This window comes from Bos mutus, chromosome 7 (assembly GCF_027580195.1).
Source record: "Bos mutus isolate GX-2022 chromosome 7, NWIPB_WYAK_1.1, whole genome shotgun sequence".
In the NCBI taxonomy this organism is placed as follows: Eukaryota; Metazoa; Chordata; class Mammalia; order Artiodactyla; family Bovidae; genus Bos; species Bos mutus.
Window position 1 is genome coordinate 92,170,196 of NC_091623.1, and position 21,790 is coordinate 92,191,985.

Below are 21,790 nucleotides of genomic sequence, written 5' to 3' on the forward strand. Positions count from 1 at the left end.
TAGTTAACGCATGTTTTTCTAAATCAGTGTTTACTTTCAACAATTGTTATATAATTATTTATTTCAAGGTTTCAAGTGTATATGACTAACCTAAAGATTACAATCATACACATTTCAAATATAATTTTTTGGACAACATTTGTGATATGATTCTTTAGTGGTTTAATCAGAATTTAATGGTAAATAATTTTAAAGACTTCAATCCTGGGTATTGGTCATGGGAGTCAGATGGGCTTTTATAGAAATATTAAGATTTGTTTCATGTACTCTGAGAGTGTGTTATTTTAGTATAATACCAACTCTGGATGATTAAGCTAATCTTATACATCCATTGTTAAAAAGCAAAGCTCACTAATGGTCTCATGGCTGGTAGACTGGTTTATTTTCTTATCTGCTGAGTAACTGAGATACGAGGCTAGTTTTCTTTATTCTCTTAACTGAATTACCTGTGAGTATTTCATTTAATCAAATAAAATGTCTCACTGACAGAAAACCTATTAGATTCTACTCTCACAGTAGTCATTCGTTCATGTGAACTGACCAAGTCTCAAATCCTGGCAATCATGGAATTTGCTACGTTGTGACTGAGGCTCCTTTGACTTACATACTACAGGTCATTATTAATAAGATAAGAAGTCTGATAGTTTGAGCATATAATGATTTGGAAGCACCAGGGGAAAAAAAGTCTACCAAAGTATTGGGCTGCTTTATTACCCAATTCTGATGAAATGTTTGGAATGGAGATCAAAGGGGAAAGAGTAAAATCTCTGAGAGGATCATTGGAAGAAATATACATCTTTGCCTGGGGGTGAATACCTAAACACAATGCCAAACAAATGTTTCTTCAATAGAAAAAAGTTGCTTAAAGAAAAGAGAAGACTTCCCTGGTGGTGCAGTGGTTAAGAATCCATGAGTTGGATCCCTGGTCCTACAAGAACCCACATGCTTTGAGGCAACTAAGCCTGTTGCTCCACAACCACTGAAGCCCTAGAGCCTGTGCTCCAAACAAGAGAATCCACTACATGAGAAGCCCATGCACCGCAATTAGAGAGTGGCCCATGCTCACTGAAGCTAGAACCCAGCACAACTAAAAATAAATAAAGGGAAAAAAAGGAGCAAAAGTAAATAACTTACTGCCTGGGAAGACAAATAAACTTTCCATAAATTTTTTTATGTAAATAAATGATTCTTCCCAACAACTCAACCAATAATAACACACTCCCTTTAAAAGTACAACATTATTTCAATCTTATGCAGTAATTTTATGTTATACTTAAACACCTTGGTGGTTGAGTAGAGATCTTTAATATTTTATGTTGTAGAGTAACTTAAAAAACTTGATTATCTCCTTTATCTAGATTTTGTTTAGCTCTAAAGAAGGTACCCAGAAGTGTTAGGTTAATCAAAACTTTTTAAAAATAGTAGAATAAGAGATGGATATGAGATAATGCTATAAATTTTGAAGTATCAGGTAGAAAAAAATCATGACATTGGGAGTCATGATATCTGTACATGAAAGTTTTATTTGAAAATGTCTGCAAGTACTCATGATCTTTAATTACCATATACTTATACCAACAAGAAATTCAAGATTGCTACTGAACAAATAGTTTTAAATTCCTATTTATGTAGTTAATCTGAAATACTCATATTGTTTCCCTTGAACAAAAAGTAAGATCTTTTATCTACTTGAAAGTGAAAGTGAAGTTGCTCAGTTGTGTCCCACTCTTTTCGACCCCATGGACTGTAGCCTACCAGGCTCCTCTGTCCGTGAGATTTTCCAGGCAAGAGTACTGGAGTGGGCTGCCATTTCCTTTTCCAGGGGATCTTCCCATCCCAGGGATTGAACCCGGGTCTTCCGCACTGCAGACAGATGCTTTGCCGTCTGAGCCACATAGTGAAAGCAAATATGATATGAATTATTTTGATAGATTAAAATTTCTAGATTGATAGATTAAACATTTCATTCAAAGTATTCCCTGTATTTTGTAGTAATGCCACCAAAGACCAGAAATAGATTACTTAGTTGCAGACTTGTCACCGACTGAGGTAAATTTGTATAGTATTACTTCTAGTTCTCCCTTCTGGTGCTGCTAGCTACTCCCCAGGGCTTAAAATAATTTATAAAGCAAGGCTATTTCTTACCAGGTTTTCATTTCAAAACAGGCCACTCTCTTCTGCAACTATGTGAAAGAAACTTTGTTTTATTTCCACCAGCAAAGAGTAACCTCGGATCCATCAACAATTGAGTTTTACTTCATTAATAGCAGTGGAGCAATGAGTACCTCTAAGGATCTGCTCAGGATAGTCCAGCATGTATGCTCAAAGGTTGTTCAGAGACCCATCTTTTCTCAAGTATAGGGTATGATGATTATTTAAATTGCATAATTAAAAGAAGCAGTGATACCAACACTTATGAATCCACAGCCAGTGGAATCTGCAAATTTCTGTCTTCTCTACAAAATGAGTTGCTTCTATAGCTGATTGTAGCTGCTTGGCTTCTCACCTATTTCTAATGGCACCAGTCAAGGCCAACGATGATTCCCTTTTTTTCTTCTTAGGAGATTGGGAGTGTGGATATTTCTATTCCTACATTGGTTCTATGATTATATAGTCAAGGATAAAGCAATTCCCTCTCATTTTAAAATTTATTAAAATAAAGGAATTGAACTAAACAGTCTCTAAGGTTTCATTCAATAAAAAGTTATTACATTACTCCTCTGTGTATTAAAGATAAAATGGACTCTCTGCCTTATTACATAGCTGTGTCTAGAACATAGAATATGTTCAGTATTATTGAATTAATTTAAATATGCTGATATAAATGTTTCTACATAATATCTTACATATACAGATCTTTTACACACCTTTTAAAAATAAATCATACTTGTTTTATCTCCATGACTGATTTTTATCTATGTGAACTGAAGTGTGAGGCAGTGTCTAACAATCATTTCAAAGTTGCAATGCAGAGCAGAGAATTTAAAAGAAATTATCTGGGATTAATAAACACCCATCCATGAACATTGTTACATTGTCACAGTTTTTTAAAATTTATTTTAAATGATATATCAGAGATGCATGAATTGAAGAAATAAAAGAATTTCAAAGGATAAAACAACTTTCTGAAAAATCAGTTATTTTGCTTCAGTATGGTGCAGTAACTTAGTAAGGACTCTGAGCGCCGCTGTTCACCAATCGGGAAAAATGGTTCACAAGATCCGCCGGAACCACTGAGCTTTTACATCACAAAGAAACGCCAGACTGAGATAAACTGTCTTCCAAGCTGCACTAAATTCAGGCCTCTATACCACTGGATTCTGGGTTTCTTTTCCGAATACACAGGGCTTCACGCAGACGTCCTGTCATCCAGAAATACAACAGGAGATAGGCCAGTGTCTAAAGATCAGCAGGACAAGAATGGCGGCTCGGCAGAGGGGAGGGGACTACAGAGCATTCATCCTGCTCTCCATCCTCCTGGGGACCCAGAGCGAAGTCTGGGCAGCACAGATTCTCTACTCCGTGCCGGAGGAGACAGAGACGGGGTCTTTTGTCGGTAATATCGCCAAGGATCTGGGACTGGAGCCAAAGGACCTGGCGGAGCGCGGGGTCCGCATCGTCTCCAGAGGTAGGACGCAGCTCTTCTCTCTGAATCCGCGAAGCGGCAGCTTGGTCACCGCGGGCAGGATAGACCGGGAGGAGCTCTGCGCCCAGAGCGCGCGGTGTCTGGTGAACTTTAACATCCTGGTGGAAGATAAAATGAATCTTTATCGTATAGAAGTGGAAATAATGGATATTAATGACAACGCTCCTAAATTCTTGACGGAAGAAATGAATGTGAAAATAATGGAAAATACAGCTCCTGGGGTACGATTTCCGTTAAATGAGGCTAGGGATCCGGATGTGGGCACGAACTCTCTCCAGAGCTACCACCTCAGCCCCAATCGCCACTTCTCCCTGGTTGTGCACACCGGAGAGGATGGAACTAAATATCCGGAATTAGTGCTGGAACAGGTACTGGACCGGGAAGAAGTGGCAACTCACCACCTTCTCCTCACCGCCTCTGACGGCGGTGACCCACCACGATCCGGAACCGCCCGTGTCCAAGTAACAGCGGTGGACGTGAATGATCATGCGCCATTCTTCTCTTTGCCCCAGTACCAAGTAACTGTCCCTGAGAACGTGCCAGTGGGCACAAGACTGCTGACGATAAGTGCTATAGATCTGGATGAGGGAGTGAACGGGGAAGTGACATACTCTTTTCCGAAAATTACTCCAAAAATTCTACAGATATTCCAGCTGAACTCTCACACAGGAGAATTATCGACTCTAGATGGCCTAGATTATGAAGAATCTGGCTACTATGAAATGGAAGTTCAAGCTCAGGATGGTCCTGGTAGTATGACAAGGGCTAAAGTACTGATCACAATTTTAGATGTGAATGACAATGCCCCGGAAGTGACTGTAACATCTGTAAGCAGCTCAATCCCCGAAGACACTCCTCCTGGAACAGTAGTGGCGCTTTTCTATCTTCAAGACCGAGATTCTGGGAAGAATGGCCAGGTGACCTGCACTATTTCAGAAGATCTGCCTTTTAAATTAGAAAGATCTATAGACAACTATTACAGATTGGTGACAGCAGAAAACCTAGACCGGGAAAAATTCTCTACGTATAACATCACGCTGAAAGCCACAGATGGTGGAAGCCCACCCTTGTCCACGACAACTCACATCGCCATGAATGTGGCAGACACCAACGACAACCCACCTGCCTTCCTGCAGTCCTCATACTTTGTCTATGTGCCTGAGAATAACCCCAGAGGCACCTCCATCTTCTCAGTGACTGCACATGACCCTGACAGCAATGAGAATGCCCGTGTCACATACTCCCTATCTGAAGATACTCTCCAGGGGCCATCTGTGTCCTCCTACGTCTCCATCAACTCAGGTACTGGTGTGCTCTATGCACTGCACTCCTTCGACTATGAGCAGTTTCGGGACCTGCAGTTGAGAGTGACTGCAAGTGACAGTGGGGACCCACCACTCAGCAGCAATGTGTCTCTGAGCATATTTGTGCTGGACCAGAATGACAACACACCTGAGATTCTATACCCTTCCCTCCCCACTGACGGTTCTACTGGTGTGGAGCTGGCACCCCGTTCTGCAGAGCCTGGCTACCTGGTCACCAAGGTGGTGGCAGTGGACAGAGACTCGGGACAGAACGCCTGGCTGTCCTACCGTCTGCTCAAGGCCAGTGAGCCAGGGCTCTTTGTGGTGGGACTGCACACGGGCGAGGTGCGCACAGCACGGGCCCTGCTGGACAGAGACGCGCTCAAGCAGAGCTTGGTGGTGGCAGTCCAGGATCATGGGCAGCCCCCTCTCTCGGCCACTGTCACACTCACGGTGGCTGTGGCCGACAGCATCCCAGATGTCCTGGCAGACCTGGGTGGCCCGGAGGTCCCGCATGACTCTGATGCTTCAGGCCTCACGCTGTACCTGGTGGTGGCTGTGGCTGCAGTGTCCTGTGTCTTCCTCGCCTTTGTCATCGTGCTACTGGCGCTCAGACTGCGGCGTTGGTGCAGATCTCACATGCTGCAAGCTTCGGGAGGTGTCCCCGGAAGTGTACCGGCATCTCAGTTTGTGGGCGTGGATGGGGTGCGGGCTTTCCTGCAGACCTATTCGCATGAGGTCTCGCTCACCGCAGACTCTCGGAGGAGTCACGTGATCTTCCCACAACCCAACTATGCAGACACACTCATCAGCCAGGAGAGCTATGAGAAAAAGGATCCCTTGTTAACATCCATAGATTTTCTTGAATGTAAGGATGAAGCCCACAGTATTCAGGTGAGTTCAGTCATTCATTCATCTTTATATGGTCGAGAAATTATATTTTGTGTAAATGTTATTGTTTTTCGAAATGCGTGATTTGAAGATGGAGTTAAAAAAACTTTCAAGTGATAAAGCAAGATTGTTTATTTCAGTGGTGATTTTTTAACATGGAACACTTATTGACAGAGTGTTTTAGTACCATATTTACGGTGAAAGCATATGGACAAGATTGTGAATAAGTGGATAATCACATTTTTATGTTTTGCAATTATGTTCCTCATGGTATTCTTAATTCATGTATTTTATAAATGAGAATGAATTGTTAAATCTTATTACACAAGGTTAGCAGGAAAGTACACCTCAGCCTCCTCAGAATTCTCTTTAGATCAGATCTGTAAAAGGTTGTTGAAGACATTTTCAGTCTGCAAACTTTTTTTTCTGTGCCCTGCTTCCACTTCCATGTACCTCTCTTTGGTGGCCTTGAAACATCTTAGTTGCTCTTGACCTATTTAAACTTTAATCGCCTATTAAAGCCAGATTCTGGTAGAAGTTTTGTTGATGCTTAAAGGATGAAATTTATGTGTCAGGCTTCACTAAGATCTTTATCAATGACAGACATGGAGTCTAATGGCATACTAAAGATTGTTGTCCAAAATCAATAAAATGAGATATCAAATAAAGTGTTAAGTGTTATAAGTAACATTTGTGAAATAGGCCATTGCATGTTTTTAACCCAAATTTTGATGTGTTGTCTTAGTGATGCAGTCACGCAAAGTGTGTATGTTGGCTCTACAAGTAGGGGAGTTGGGATGCTGGCTTTATGAAACAACCATGTCATACACTCAAGTCCTAGAGCAGAAGTGAATTTTACTTATTGGGTCTGTTGAAAAATTCAGAGACAATTTAATCTGTAATTAACTACATCTTCACTTGTTATATAACATTTTAGTAAAACTCAATACAGCAGTTGACTAGTATCAAGAAGTAGTTGATGACAAGGTAATCTTGTTTGAATGTTAAGAGAACAATTTTTTTCTAGCATAAAGTCTAGCATATGTTTTTCTTCCATAAGGTGGTGGTTTGCATCTAAAGATCTGTGCAATCCTGTGGAAGTACATTTCATATATTCTGTAACATTCAGATGTACAGTCACTAGGGGGAGAGGACAGTGTTACATTTTGTGGGGCAGAAATGTGATTATAAGATATTTTGAAAAAGAACCCTCCAATTAAATTTATTATTAAAAATACTTTTAAACAAAGGGGAGAGATCATCACTAAAGTCAGTGAGCTATTATACATTTTCTAGGGACTGTTTCCTTCAACTGTCATTATGGGATGTGATAAGTACAAAAGTGGGAACAAGTGCCTCAGTACAATAGACCTTGTTAGTGAGTTTGTGATGCAAAGCAAAATATAATTTTCCCCTGGTAGTTTTGGAGACTCAAGTTGAATTTTATACCCAGGAAAATAATCATGCAATGGGAAGGAGAGGATAGGCTCTTTTCTGAAAGGCTATAATCATTTCTTCAAGTGAGATCTCAGAATTGAAAACCAAATGTTACTATAAAGAAATTGCTAAAATTATTTTGGAACAAGAGAGGGATGTATAAATTGTGCCTTTTGAAAGACATAATTTCACCATTACTGTTGCCATCTGGGAAGAAAAATGGAAATAGGTACAAAAAATGTAAGGAAGAATAAGGAAAAAGGTGACAAGGAAAGAAAGATGAAACCTTATCCAATATATTGCTAATTAATGAGTACTTACAACAGCTATGAGCTGAGATCCTTTGAGCCAAATCTGTGTTATAGTTATCCTATTACTAGTGCGGATTTGAAGGTTGGGGAGTAATTATGTCAACGTATAGATGTTTATGTATTAAACCTACCGATTGACCTAAAAACCTGGAAAGTTGGGATGATGACGCTTCTAATAGTACGAATTAAATATTACCAAATATGCGTGCGTACTCAGTCGCTAAGTCGTGTCCAACTCTTGACACCATGGATTCCTCTGTTCATGGGATTTCCCAAACAAGAATACCAGAATGGGTTGCCATTTCCTTCCCCAGGGGATCTTCCCGACCCAGGAGTCAAACACGCGCCTCCAGCATGACAGGTGGATTCTTTACCGCTGAGCCACCTGGGAAGCGTGTTCTTAAACATACTTACGTCTTTAAAAAATGATTTTTCAGCTGGATACACGGTGGTAGTGACGGTAGCTGGTTAAACTGAAGCAGCAGGGGCTGCAGTTTCACAGTGCGGACTCTGGGCGCCGCTGTTGGCCAAAGTCGAGAGCTTGGCGCTGGCGATCCCGTCGCGCAGCCGCAGAGCACTTTCCCTGTCAAGACGCTAGGGTTGTCTTTCCACCGATTCCTCCTCTGGAGAAGAAACCCTGCCTGACCCTCACGCCGAAAATAAAGCTGTTGGGAGCTCCGGACAACTGCAACATTATTTGTAATCCGGCGTCTCCAAGCCGGTGAGCAAACTAAGGGGGGAAGCAAGAGGGATGGGGAGCGGCGCTGGGAAGAGCGGCTGGGCTGAGAGGCGGCCAGTGCTCTTTCCGTTCCTGCTGTCTTTGTTCTGCCTGGCGCTCTCTGAGCAGATCCACTACAGGATTCCCGAGGAGATGCCCGAGGGCTCGGTGGTGGGGAATCTCGCCAAGGACCTGAGACTCAGTGTCCACGAATTACCGACTCGAAAACTGCGCGTCAGTTCGGAGAAGCCTTACTTCACGGTGAGCGCGGAGAGCGGGGAGTTACTTGTGAGCAGCAGGCTAGACCGGGAGCAGATATGCGGGAAGAAGTCAGCTTGTGCTCTGGAATTTGAGGTTGTTGCTGAAAATCCATTGAACTTTTATCACGTGAATGTAGAGATCGAGGATGTCAATGACCACACGCCTAAATTCTCGCAAAATGCCTTTGAGCTGCAAATAAGTGAGTCCACAAAGTCCGGGGCACGATTTATTTTAGGATCTGCCCATGATGCAGATATTGGTACCAATTCCCTACAGAATTACCAGCTCAGTCCTGATGATCATTTCTCACTTGTGATTAAAGAGAAGTTGGATGGCAGTAAATACCCTGAGCTGGTACTAATGACACCTTTAGACAGAGAAGAACAGAAATCCTACCACTTGACCTTGACGGCCTTGGACTTCGGGGATCCACCCCTGAGCAGTGCTGCACAGATACAAGTCCTGGTAACTGATGCCAACGATAACCCTCCAGTGTTCAGCCAAGAACTATACAGGGTGGAGCTTCCAGAAAATGTGCTTCCAGGTACCACTGTGCTTAGAGTAATGGCCACTGACCAAGATGACGGTGTCAATGCCGAGATCACTTTCTCTTTCACTGAAGCAGGCCAGATTACCCAGTTTGACCTGAATTCTAATACTGGGGAAATTATTATTCTAAATACATTAGATTTTGAGGAAGTGAAAGAATATTCCATAGTTTTGGAAGCAAAGGATGGTGGAGGAATGATTGCCCAGTGTACAGTGGAGATAGAAGTCCTAGACATAAATGACAATGCCCCAGAAGTGGTATTCCAATCTCTACCGGATTTTATTATGGAGGACACCAAGCTGGGAACACACATTGCTTTGCTCAAAATCCGAGACAAGGATTCCGGACACAATGGAGAGGTTATTTGTAAATTAGAAGGCGATGTTCCATTTAAAGTACTGACTTCTTCAAGAAACACATATAAATTAGTTACAGATGGAGTTCTAGACCGCGAACAGACCCCTGGGTATAACATCACCATCACAGCCACTGACAAAGGCAAGCCACCCCTCTCCTCCAGCTCAAGCATCACGCTGCACATCGGTGATGTAAACGACAACATGCCAGTTTTTGAACGGGCTTCCTATGTGGTCCATGTAGCAGAGAACAATCCTCCTGGTGCCTCCATCACTCAAGTAAGCGCCTCCGACCCTGACCTAGGGCCCAATGGCCACGTCTCCTACTCCATCGTGGCCAGCGACCTGGAGCCACGCGCGCTGTCGTCCTACGTGTCCGTGAACCCGCAGAGCGGCGTGGTGTTCGCGCAGCGCGCCTTCGACCACGAGCAGCTACGCGTTTTCGAACTGACACTGCAGGCCCGCGACCACGGCTCGCCAGCGCTCAGCTCCAACGTGAGCCTGCGCGTGCTGGTGGGCGACCGCAACGACAACGCGCCCAGGGTGCTGTACCCGGCGCTGGGGCCCGACGGCTCGGCGCTCTTCGACACGGTGCCCCGCGCCGCGCAGCCCGGCTACCTGGTCACCAAAGTGGTGGCGGTGGACGCCGATTCTGGACACAACGCCTGGCTGTCCTACCATGTGCTGCAGGCCAGCGAGCCCGGACTGTTCAGCGTGGGGCTGCGCACGGGCGAGGTGCGCACGGCGAGGGCCTTGGGCGACAGGGACGCGGCCCGCCAGCGCCTGCTGGTCGCTGTGCGCGATGGGGGACAGCCGCCCCTCTCGGCCACCACCACGCTGCTCCTGGTTTTCGCCGACAGCCTGCAGGAGGCGCTGCCGGACCTCAGTGACCGGCCCTCGCCCTCTGACCCCCAGGCTGAGCTGCAGTTTTACCTGGTGGTGGCCTTGGCCTTGATCTCGGTGCTCTTCCTCCTGGCGGTGATTCTGGCGGTCGCCCTACACCTGCGACGCTCCTCCAGCCCTGCTGCTTGGGGCTGCTTTAAGCCTGGTCTCTGTGTCAAGTCTGAACCTGGGGTTCTCCCCAACTACAGTGAAGGAACTTTACCTTATTCGTACAATCTGTGCGTTGCCCATACTGGAAAGACAGAGTTTAATTTTCTAAAATGTAGTGAGCAGTTGAGTTCAGGACAAAACATACTTTCTGGTGATTCATCTGGAGCCTTATTTCCCTTTTGTAATTCCAATGAGTCGACTTCTCATCAGGTGAGTTTCCTGTAAGTATAACCCGCTTTTTATTGTGTCGACAGTTCTCCATATTCATAGGAAAAAAGTGGCACATCTCTGTTTTAGTTCATTTTGCTTCATTGAGGTTTGAAGATACTCCAGTTTTGTTTTGATTTTTCACATTGATGATTTATGGCAAGCCTGAGTCAATCAAGTCTATATTCACCATTTGTACAACAGCATTTCCTCACTTCATGTGTCTGTGTTGCTGCTGCTGCTGCTAAGTCGCTTCAGTCTGACTCTGTGTGACCCCATAGACAGCAGCCCACCAGGCTCTGTGGTCCCTGGGATTCTCCAGGCAAGAACACTGGAGTGGGTTGCCATTTCCCATTTGGTAAATCTCAAAGTATTTCAAACTTTTTAAAATTATAGTCATCATGTGAAAGTGAAAGTGTGAAAGTGTTAGTCCCTCAGTCATGTCCCATTCTGCGACCCCATGGACCCAGCACTGGAGACCACCAGGCTCATCTGTCCATGGAATTCTCCAGACAAGAATACTGGAGTGAGTAGTCATTCTCTTCTCTAAGGGATCTTCCCTACCCAGGGATTGAACCCTGGTTTCCTGCATTGCAGGCAGGTTCTTCATCATCTGAGCCACTAGGGAAGCCCTGTGGTGATCTATAATCAGTGATCTTGGATGTTACCATTACAAAAAGATTATGTTCGACCCACCAAAGGCTCCAGTGATGGTTAGTGTTTTTTAGCAATAAAGTATTTTTAATTAAGGTATGTACTTTTTTAGATATAATGCTATTGCATACTTAAAACATAACTTTTATACACACTGGGAAACCAAAACTTTCGTGACCCACTTTATTGTGCTGTTCTCTTTATTGTAGTGGTCTGGAACCAAACATAAAATGTCTCCAAATGCATCTATACAAATTTTAGATCTAAACATTGTCTTAAGAATGTAGTAACCAGTCAAAAAGCTGTCATACCATTTTTCAAAGGAGGTTGAATTCAGAGAAATTATGTGTCTTTTAGTGGTGTCTTACCGGGTTCATATTATAAAGCAGTGAAGTTGTGTTTTTTTTCCACAGGGGAAACTTTTGGCAATGTTATATGGTTTCCCATAAAGCTACTGAGATTTTTCTCTAAATTTTTCTTTCTACAGATTAATAAATGATTTTTTTTTCAACTAGACATACTGTAAATGTAAAAGTAGGCAATCATATAAATCTTAAAAGAAAAACAAGCTGAAATTAGATATTTTTCTTAATTGATTTAGCTGTTATTGTTTCCATACTAATCTGATACTTTGTTTCCTATATTTACTTCTCTTTTGCTTCAAAGCACTAGAATAAGGTCGATTAACCTAGATTTTTATGTAGATGTACCTACTGTAATTCTGTTCATTGTACTATGTGTATAAATGTGTGTAAAATCATTTTACTTGACTAAGTGCAGCACAGGTTCACTATGCTCATCAGAAAATAAAAGCATGTTCTCCTTACTTGCAGCATAGGTTTTTCAGGATTAACCTGTAGTAATGCTCATTCTATAGGCTCCTCCATCAAAGAAAACACAATGTTTTGGCCTCTGTTGTTCCTCTTACACACACTTCTCCTACATAATTTTTGAAATGTCTGTTTTGCAGACCTAAACTAATATAGCTAGAGGTCTTCTAGTCATTCTACTATCTCTAGGAGAAAATGGAATGTTGAAATCTTCAAATTTAGACAAGATTAGCAGTCTCAAGTGGATACAGTTACATATACAAGATAGCAATACATTGTATCAGGCTTTTGCTGTACTTCCCTTAGTAACTGCTTCAATTAATGGCCATTTTACAAACTGCTGAAGGAAAAAGACATTTATTCTTGCACTGGCACTTTTTGACTCAGTGATAATTATGTGTTTCTTACTTTTGTGATTCTTTTGATCAAAGTAGTAGTTAAGGTAAAATTACCTTTAGGCTATTTGTTTACCTTTAGAAGTTAACTAAGTTGGCTTTAAAATGTAATCACCTCTCATAGGCAGAAGAATAGATAGAAATTTGCTTTCGATTATATATTCATTTGTACCTTTCAAGTATTTTCTATTCAAATAGAAATTATATAAAATTTAGTCTGTGATATAACTTGAAAGTAAAAGCATTTATCCTATTAAAATTTCACAATATTAATTTCAAAACACTACTGGGTGACTAAAATGGCATTTTAAAAAGAAAATTAAAAGGCAACCACTCTACAGAAAGTTTACTATATTGATTAAATTGGTTTAAAACCAAATAAAACAACTTCTGAATCAGTCATCTCCAATAGGTATATTTTAGCCTAAAAATGAATTAATTTCCAGTAATGAGTGGGATTCTTACTTAGTTGATAATAGATACTGAAGATATTAACAATAATGCTTAGAGCATAATAAATAAAATTTTATTTTTAAAACAGTAAATACAGTACAGAACTTTGAGTAATTTAATATGATATAAACCCCAAAATCTGGTTATGTAATAATACTTTGTAAGACTTTAACCCTATTTCATTCCATATTCTTGGAAATTATTTTTAAAATATGAGTTCAGGGATAATTTATTCCAAACAGACTATAGAAAACAAGTAGCAATTTTCCCCCTAGCAATCTAGCATAGGATATTACAAATGTAAGTGACTGCAGTAACTGCCTAGGACTCTGAGCGCCGCTGTTCACCTACTTGGAGATAAAGTAACCAAAAACCAGCCGGAAACTCAGGGCTCTCACCTCACAAGAGATCCGCAGATCTCACAAACCAACTGGAGGCCTGCGGCAAAATTCCATCCCTAAATTTGGGATACTCCAACTTTCCAGAAGATGATCTCTATAACTTCAGGAACAAGGTAAACAAAACATATATGCCCAGTGAAGATTCTGAGTGGATTCCATAGCGAAAGAACAATGGCCGCTCCGAAGAATTACGGAGGACGCGGCGAGCTGGTACTGCTGTGCGCGCTGCTGGGTGCGCTGGGAAAGATCGGGAGAGGACAGATCCACTACTCTGTGCCTGAAGAGACCGACAAAGGATCCTTCGTGGGTAACATCTCCAAGGACCTGGGGCTGGAGTCACAAGAGCTTTCGAAGCACGGAGTCCGCATCGTCTCCAGAGGTAGGACGCAGCTCTTTGCTCTAAATCCGCGAAGCGGCAGCTTGGTCACCGCGGGCAGGATAGACCGGGAGGAGCTCTGCGCTCAGAGCGCGCGATGTTTTGTAAATATTAACATCCTAGTTGAGGATGAAGGGAAACTTTGGGGAATAGAAGTAGAAATCACTGACATCAACGATAATAACCCGAAATTCCAGGTCGAAAATCTGGAAGTAAAAATTAACGAAATTGCTCTGCCCGGAACACGTTATCCATTGCCAGAGGCTGTGGACCCGGATGTGGGCTTGAATTCCCTGCAGAGCTACCAGCTCAGCCCCAATAACCACTTCTCCCTGGACGTGCAAACTGGAGACGACGGAGCTGTAAGCCCAGAGCTGGTGCTGGAGCGCGCCCTGGACCGCGAGGAGGAGGCTGCTCACTACCTGGTCCTCATCGCCACGGATGGAGGCGAACCGCGTCGCTCCAGCACAGTGCACATCCGAGTGACAGTGTTGGATACAAACGACAATGCCCCGGTTTTTGCTCAACCGATTTACCGAGTGAAAGTCCCAGAGAACGTGCCCCCGGGGACCCGGCTGCTTACCGTAAGCGCTAGCGACCCGGATGAAGGAACCAACGGGGAAGTGGCTTATAAATTCTGGAAAATTAGTGAAAAACAATCTCCGTTATTCCAGCTGAATGAAAATACTGGCGAAATATCAACAGCGAAGAGTTTAGATTATGAAGAATGTGCATTTTATGATATGGAAATACAAGCTGAAGATGTGGGGGCACTTCTGGGGCGGACCAAAGTACTCATTTCAGTGGAAGATGTCAATGACAACAGACCCGAAGTGACCATTACATCTTTGTTTAGCCCAGTCCTGGAAAATACTCTTCCTGGGACAGTAATTGCCTTCTTGAATGTGCATGACCGAGACTCTGGGAAGAATGGTCAAGTTGTCTGTTATACACGTGATAATTTACCTTTTCAATTAGAAAAATCTATTGATAATTATTATAGATTGGTGACTTGGAAATATTTGGACCGAGAAAAGATCTCTATGTATAATATCACAGTGGCAGCCTCAGATCTAGGAACCCCACCTCTGTCTACTGAAATTCATATTGCCCTGCAAGTGGCAGACATCAATGACAATCCACCCATTTTCCCTCACGCCTCCTACTCAGCCTATATCCCAGAGAACAACCCCAGAGGTGCCTCCATCTTCTCTGTGACTGCTCATGACCACGACAGTGGCAGCAATGCCCAGGTCACTTACTCTCTGACCAAAGGCAGCATCATGGCGGTGCCTCTCTCCTCTTACGTCTCCATCAGCTCTGACACTGGTGTCCTGTATGCTCTGCACTCCTTTGACTATGAGCAGATCCAAGACTTGCAACTACTGGTGACAGCCCGTGACAATGGGGACCCTCAACTCAGCAGCAATGTGTCCCTGAGCCTGTTCATACTGGACCAGAACGACAATGCACCAGAGATTCTGTACCCCATGCTTCCCACTGATGGCTCCACGGGTGTGGAGCTGGCACCTCGCTCTGCAGAGCCAGGCTACCTTGTTACCAAGGTAGTGGCAGTGGACAGAGACTCAGGCCAGAACGCCTGGCTGTCCTACCGCCTACTCAAGGCCAGTGAGCCAGGGCTCTTCACGGTGGGGCTGCACACAGGCGAGGTACGCACGGCACGGGCCCTGCTGGACAGAGATGCGCTCAAGCAGAGCCTGGTGATGACAGTCCACGACCATGGGCAGCCCCCTCTCTCAGCCACCGTCACACTCACTGTGGCCGTGGCAGATAGCATCCCAGATGTCCTTGCTGACCTGGGTAGCATCAGGACCCTAACCAACTCTGAGGATTCAGACCTCACACTGTACCTGGTGGTGGCAGTGGCTGTTGTTTCCTGCATCTTCCTTGCCTTTGTCATCGTGCTGCTGTCGCTCAGACTATGGCGGTGGCACAAATCAAGACTTCTCCAGGCTTCCAGTGGTAGGTTAGCAGGCCTGCCAGCCTCAGGATTTGTGGGCATGGAAGGAGTACAGGCTTTCCTGCAGACCTACTCCCATGAAGTCTCCCTTACCTCTGACTCTCCGAGGAGTCACATGATCTTCCCCCAGCCCAACTATGCTGACATGCTCATTAGCCAAGACAGCTGTGAGAAAAATGATTCCTTGTTAACATCCATAGATTTTCATGAATGTAGGGATGAAGCTGCTGCTGTTCAGGTGAGTTTGGTTCATTGTTTATGTTTATTTCTTAGAGGAATTATATTTTTTTATAAATTTAATTTGTGTTTTGAAACATGCATTGTAAAGAAAGTTTAAAGATAGCTTTTAAGGTGTACCACAGAGTTTGGGGTTTGTGTTAGTGATACAATAAAATTGAGTTCTAATCATAATTGTTTCATCTGCTTTCCAAAGGCTTAGACAAGACTGTTTAAATATGAACTCTTAACTTCTTAAAACTTTTCATATTTTACCATAATTATCATCTATTCATTTAAGAAATAGCTACCCAACCACATAAGGTCAGTTCATTTTATATATAGGAATATATATGTGTGTGTGTACATGTGTATATGTATAGACACATAAAGGTATATATAAATTAGAACTTACAAAAATTATTGAGGTTTCTTAACCCTTGTATTAGCTTAGTAAAAGTAAAATACATGTCAGAATTTTTAGGATTCTTAGGATTTCACCTAAAACTAAGTTCTTGAAATTTTTCTTCAGTTTAAACCTCTTTTATGAGCTCTGTGTCTGTATCAGTACCCTTCAAAGCTTTAATACTTCTTGTATCTCAAAGCAAACATATTTTAAAGGGTGGTGGTAGGTAAGATTGGTTCCCAAATGTTGTGTGTCAGTGGTCACCCAGGACTCATACCAATGGAGACATGGCATCTAAAGCCTAAAATGGCCATTGCCCTCCCCATCAAATTTGAAATAAAATGTCATCTTAAAATTGTTGAAAGTTACCTCTGTAAAATGCAGAAGAACACATTTTATTAGAATTCCAGTGAGCTGTTTTGACTGTACAGTCATGTGAAATGTGCTGTGTTCTCAAGGTTAGAGTTTGAGAGTGTTAGTTTTAAGAAAAGAAGTTACATGTACACAAATTCTAAACAAACCAATTGGTTCAATTAAAAATGATTCCATTTGGACTTCTGCATCCCTTGTTATAGCATTTAAATAAAACTAATGGTTGATTTGTCATCAGATGAGAGTGGAAAGTACAATGAATTATTTGTTATCAACTAAAAAGACATTTCTGAGGGATTGTGCTGTTTCTCCTCCAATCCACAGATAATGGTAGGAATTAGCTTTATATTCTGTAGTGTTTAGGTGTACAGTCACTTACGGAGACAACTATTTTGTTGACACTTTGCAAATTTAAAAAGTGAATGGAAAGTTGCCCCAGTACTCTTGCTGAAAGCATTCACTAATTGCAATAATAATAATAATAACAACCAATGGAGTAAAATAATGAGAACAAATGTCACTATATTCAGTGAATTTATGTAAATAAATTTACCATGAACTCAGTTCCTCCAATTCAGTATAAAATGTATACATAGATAAGGAAGTAATGCATTCTACTAGAATATCCCTTTGTGACTTTGTATTGACGGACAGACAAGTATTTCAATACATTTTAAGGGTGAATTTATATAAGATGTTGGGTATGACATGAGCCAGTTAATTCTGAGAAATGAAGTAGAAGGTACACCAAATAATCTCTGGCTACATCATAGGGACAGTTTCTTTGAATGAATACTTCTTGAGTTAGAGTAAAAAGAAATTATTTTGTAAAGAGAGTGTTGATATCAGAGATGTTTAAGGATTGGTGCAAAATTACACAACTTTACAAAATAATTTGCACTAGTATTGATGTTCTCTAATATATGTGACATGAAGTAGCACTGATTATGTAGACATATGGGGTAAACTAGGAATCAACGAAAGAAGCTTTAAAATTTTTTATATATCATAGCTAATAAACAGAAATGATTCATGGAATTGGTAGACAACAAACTCTCTGAGGGCAAGACCTGTGTCTTTTTCATTGTTCTATTGCCACTGACAAGGACAGTGCTTAGCACAAAGCAAAAGTTCAGTGTATGTTTGCAGAATGGTGAAATAAATGGACCAATATATATTAACTTTGTAAACAAACCCAACATGAATGATATTTCTAACAATTTAGAAACAAGACTTTAAATAAGCCTTGATGATTTAAAATATTAAATATATTAACGTAAAAATATGGCTTGTTAAATTTTAAACTGAAGCTGCAGGGGCTGTAGTTTACCAGTGCGGACTCTGGGCGCCGCTGTTGGCCAAAGTGGAGAACTTGGTACAGGGGACGTCCTCGCGCAGCCGCAGCTCACGTTCCCTGTCTCAGACTCGCTAGCGTAAGCCTTTCCAACGTTTACTTCTCTAGAGAAGAAACCCTGCCTGACCCTCATAAAGCTGCTGGGAGCTCCGGACGACTGCAACATAGACATTAGTTGTAATCCGGCATCTCCAGGCCGGTGAGCAAACTAAGACGGGGGGTAGCGGGGGCGGGCAAGAGGGATGGGGAGCGGCGCTGGGAAGAGCGGCTGGGCTGAGAGGCGGCCAGTGCTCTTTCCGTTCCTGCTGTCTTTGTTCTGCCTGGCGCTCTCTGAGCAGATCCACTACAGGATTCCCGAGGAGATGCCCGAGGGCTCGGTGGTGGGGAATCTCGCCAAGGACCTGAGACTCAGTGTCCACGAATTACCGACTCGAAAACTGCGCGTCAGTTCAGAGAAGCCTTACTTCACGGTGAGCGCGGAGAGCGGGGAGTTACTTGTGAGCAGCAGGCTAGACCGGGAGCAGATATGCGGGAAGAAGTCAGCTTGTGCTCTGGAATTTGAGGTTGTTGCTGAAAATCCATTGAACTTTTATCACGTGAATGTAGAGATCGAGGATGTTAATGACCACACTCCAAAATTCTCGCAAAATTCCTTTGAGCTGCAAATAAGTGAGTCTACGCCGCCAGGCACGCGATTTATATTAGAAGTCGCGGAAGATGCAGATATTGGCTTAAACTCTCTGCAGACTTATAAACTTTCTCTTAGCCCTAGTTTCTCGTTGATAAATAAGGAAAAACAAGATGGTAGTAAATTCCCGGAACTGGTATTGGAGAAACCCTTAGACCGGGAACAACAGAGTTACCATCGTTTAGTACTGACTGCCTCAGACGGTGGCGATCCACCCCTAAGTGGCACTATTGAGCTCCAGATCCAGGTCACTGATGCCAATGATAACCCCCCGGTATTTACCCAGGACGTATACCGAGTCAACCTTGGAGAAAACGTGCCCCCAGGCACCACTGTGTTGCAGGTGTCAGCCACCGATCAGGACGAGGGCGTCAACTCAGAAATTGCTTATTCCTTCTACAGGTCCGGGCAAGTCTTCGGTCTGAATTCAAAGAGTGGGGAAATTACAACTCTAAAAACACTGGATTTCGAAGAAATCAAAGAATATTCCATCGTGGTGGAAGGGAGGGATGGCGGAGGACTGGTTGCACAGTGTACAGTTGAAATTAGCATTCAAGATGAAAATGACAACAGACCAGATATTACATTCCATTCTCTAGTCGAAATGATTCTGGAAAACGCAGTGCCGGGAACTCTGATTGCTTTGATCAAAATACATGACAGAGATTCCGGGGAGAATGGGGAGGTTAATTGTCGATTAGAGGGTGAAGTGCCTTTTCAGATAATCTCTTCCTCCAAAAATTCATACAAGTTGGTAACAGCCGGGACCCTGGACCGAGAGCAGATCCCGGAGTACAATGTCACCATCGTGGCCACTGACAAGGGCAAGCCGCCTCTCTGCACCCATACAAGTGTTACCTTGCATATTACTGATGTCAACGACAATGCTCCGGTTTTCCACCAGGCCTCCTACGTCGTCCACGTGGCAGAAAACAACCCGCCTGGAGCTTCCATCGAACAAGTCAGGGCCTCTGACCCTGACCTAGGGCCCAACGGCCACGTCTCTTACTCCATCGTGGCCAGCGACCTGGAGCCACGCGCGCTGTCGTCCTACGTGTCCGTGAACCCGCAGAGCGGCGTGGTGTTCGCGCAGCGCGCCTTCGACCACGAGCAGCTACGCGCTTTCGAACTGACGCTGCAGGCCCGCGACCACGGCTCGCCAGCGCTCAGCTCCAACGTGAGCCTGCGCGTGCTGGTGGGCGACCGCAACGACAACGCGCCCAGGGTGCTGTACCCGGCGCTGGGGCACGATGGCTCGGCGCTCTTCGACACGGTGCCGCGCGCCGCGCAGCCCGGCTACCTGGTCACCAAGGTGGTGGCAGTGGACGCAGACTCTGGACACAACGCCTGGCTGTCCTACCACGTGCTGCAGGCCAGCGAGCCCGGACTGTTCAGCGTGGGGCTGCGCACGGGCGAGGTGCGCACGGCGAGGGCCTTGGGCGACAGGGACGCGGCCCGCCAGCGCCTGCTGGTCGCTGTGCGCGATGGGGGACAGCCGCCCCTCTCGGCCACCGCCACGCTGCTCCTGGTTTTCGCCGACAGCCTGCAGGAGGCGCTGCCGGACCTCAGTGACCGGCCCTCGCCCTCTGACCCCCAAGCTGAGCTGCAGTTTTACCTGGTGGTGGCCTTGGCCTTGATCTCGGTGCTCTTCCTCCTGGCGGTGATTCTGGCGGTCGCCCTACACCTGCGACGCTCCTCCAGCCCTGCTGCTTGGGGCTGCTTTAAGCCTGGTCTCTGTGTCAAGTCTGGACCCGTGGTTCCTCCCAACTACAGTGAAGGAACTTTACCTTATTCGTACAATCTGTGTGTTGCCCATACTGGAAAGACAGAGTTTAATTTTCTAAAATGTAGTGAGCAGTTGAGTTCAGGACAAGATATACTTTGTGGTGATTCGTCTGGGGCCTTATTTCCACTCTGTAATTCCAGTGAGTCGACTTCCCATCCCGAAACTCTAATGGCGGTGAGTTCCATTTAAGTATCTACTCTTTTTCATCATCTTTGCAATTTTTTATTCACATGAAAATATATTGCATTTTTTAAGTCTAACGAGTTGCTTAGGAATAATTAGAGCTCATCCGAAAGCTGTATATCCAGCCTTCAAGGGGAATGGTGAATTAAGAATAGATATGTGACATAATATCTTACCCAGTTAAGATTTACCAAGTTGAGAGAGTATGCTCTATGCTTCACAACAAAAGTCTTTTTGCCAATTTCTTATCTCTTTTCTAATCTAATGAAATTTACCCATTGCTTTTTTATTCTTCATTTAACATATTTAGATGTTTGTTATATATAAGTAAACATTAAATTTAAAGTAGGTAGTCACTTCATTATTTACAGCAAAAAAGCTACTACTAGGTATCTTCCTTCACTGATTTCACTGGTAGTTTACATCTCTTTCTTATATTTATTCCTCATGTCTAGTTCCTTAAATCTACATATCTGTGAGTCTTTGAAGTCCTTAATATTTAGAGAAAAAAATACAGTGTGGTATATTGTGTGAGAAAGACTCAGTGAACTCATCAGAAAATCCAAGTCATTATCTAAGTTCCTTCAAATTTCCTTGAATGCAAAATCCTCTTCTTTATAGTTAACAGAAGGAGATACTTGATAAGAGAAAAGGAAATGCTGCTCCCTCTATCACTTGCTCTCACACCTGACCTATTTTTTTGAAGCAGAAAGAGAGGAAAGTCACTGTATTTGTCTTATTACTTGGAGCCCTAAACATTAGTGACTAGTGACATCCTTCTATCTGTAGGAGGGAAGGAGAATTCTGAATTACTTTTAAGGCAAAAATCTACTAATTTCAAGCACATAAAAGATGCCATTACATAAGCATCTGTCTTTTGCTTGTTTTCTATTAGGAACTGCTTCAGTAAATAATTTCTTTACAAATTGCTGAAAGAAATTTCTTATTGTGGTACATAATT

General features: G+C 43.3%; 6 protein-coding genes across 6 annotated transcripts in view; all 6 read left to right on the forward strand.

Annotated features, from left to right (window-relative positions):
- LOC138988558 (protocadherin gamma-A6-like) overlaps positions 1 to 3,420 on the forward strand; it is an 8,331-nt gene extending 4,911 nt beyond the window's left edge. The window contains exon 2 of the mRNA XM_070374498.1: positions 2,167 to 3,420. Within this exon, the coding sequence (XP_070230599.1) occupies positions 2,167 to 2,361 (195 nt within the window). The 3' untranslated portion in view covers positions 2,362 to 3,420. The remainder of the gene's footprint in view (positions 1 to 2,166) is intronic.
- On the forward strand, positions 3,421 to 8,187 carry LOC102279004 (protocadherin gamma-A7). The gene is made up of 2 exons (XM_014479572.2): positions 3,421 to 5,844; positions 8,092 to 8,187. The coding sequence occupies exons 1-2, from the start codon at positions 3,421 to 3,423 to the stop codon at positions 8,185 to 8,187; spliced, it is 2,520 nt and encodes an 839-aa protein (XP_014335058.2).
- Positions 5,851 to 10,752, forward strand: LOC102279290 (protocadherin gamma-B4). Its single transcript, XM_070374505.1, has one exon. It carries the CDS (start codon positions 8,341 to 8,343, stop codon positions 10,750 to 10,752), a length of 2,412 nt encoding a protein of 803 aa, XP_070230606.1. The 5' UTR covers positions 5,851 to 8,340.
- Positions 10,753 to 10,755: 3 nt separating this feature from the next.
- On the forward strand, positions 10,756 to 14,179 carry LOC138988561 (protocadherin gamma-A8-like). Its single transcript, XM_070374508.1, has 2 exons — positions 10,756 to 13,846; positions 14,041 to 14,179. The coding sequence occupies exons 1-2, from the start codon at positions 13,639 to 13,641 to the stop codon at positions 14,064 to 14,066; spliced, it is 234 nt and encodes a 77-aa protein (XP_070230609.1). The 5' UTR covers positions 10,756 to 13,638; the 3' UTR covers positions 14,067 to 14,179.
- On the forward strand, positions 14,120 to 18,250 carry LOC102279582 (protocadherin gamma-A8). Its single transcript, XM_070374752.1, has 3 exons — positions 14,120 to 14,125; positions 14,218 to 16,062; positions 18,152 to 18,250. Exons 1-3 carry the CDS (start codon positions 14,120 to 14,122, stop codon positions 18,248 to 18,250), a joined length of 1,950 nt encoding a protein of 649 aa, XP_070230853.1.
- A 164-nt stretch (positions 18,251 to 18,414) lies between these two features.
- LOC102279859 (protocadherin gamma-B5) lies at positions 18,415 to 20,835 on the forward strand. Its single transcript, XM_070374753.1, has one exon. The coding sequence runs from the start codon at positions 18,415 to 18,417 to the stop codon at positions 20,833 to 20,835; it is 2,421 nt and encodes an 806-aa protein (XP_070230854.1).
- Positions 20,836 to 21,790: the final 955 nt, after the last annotated feature.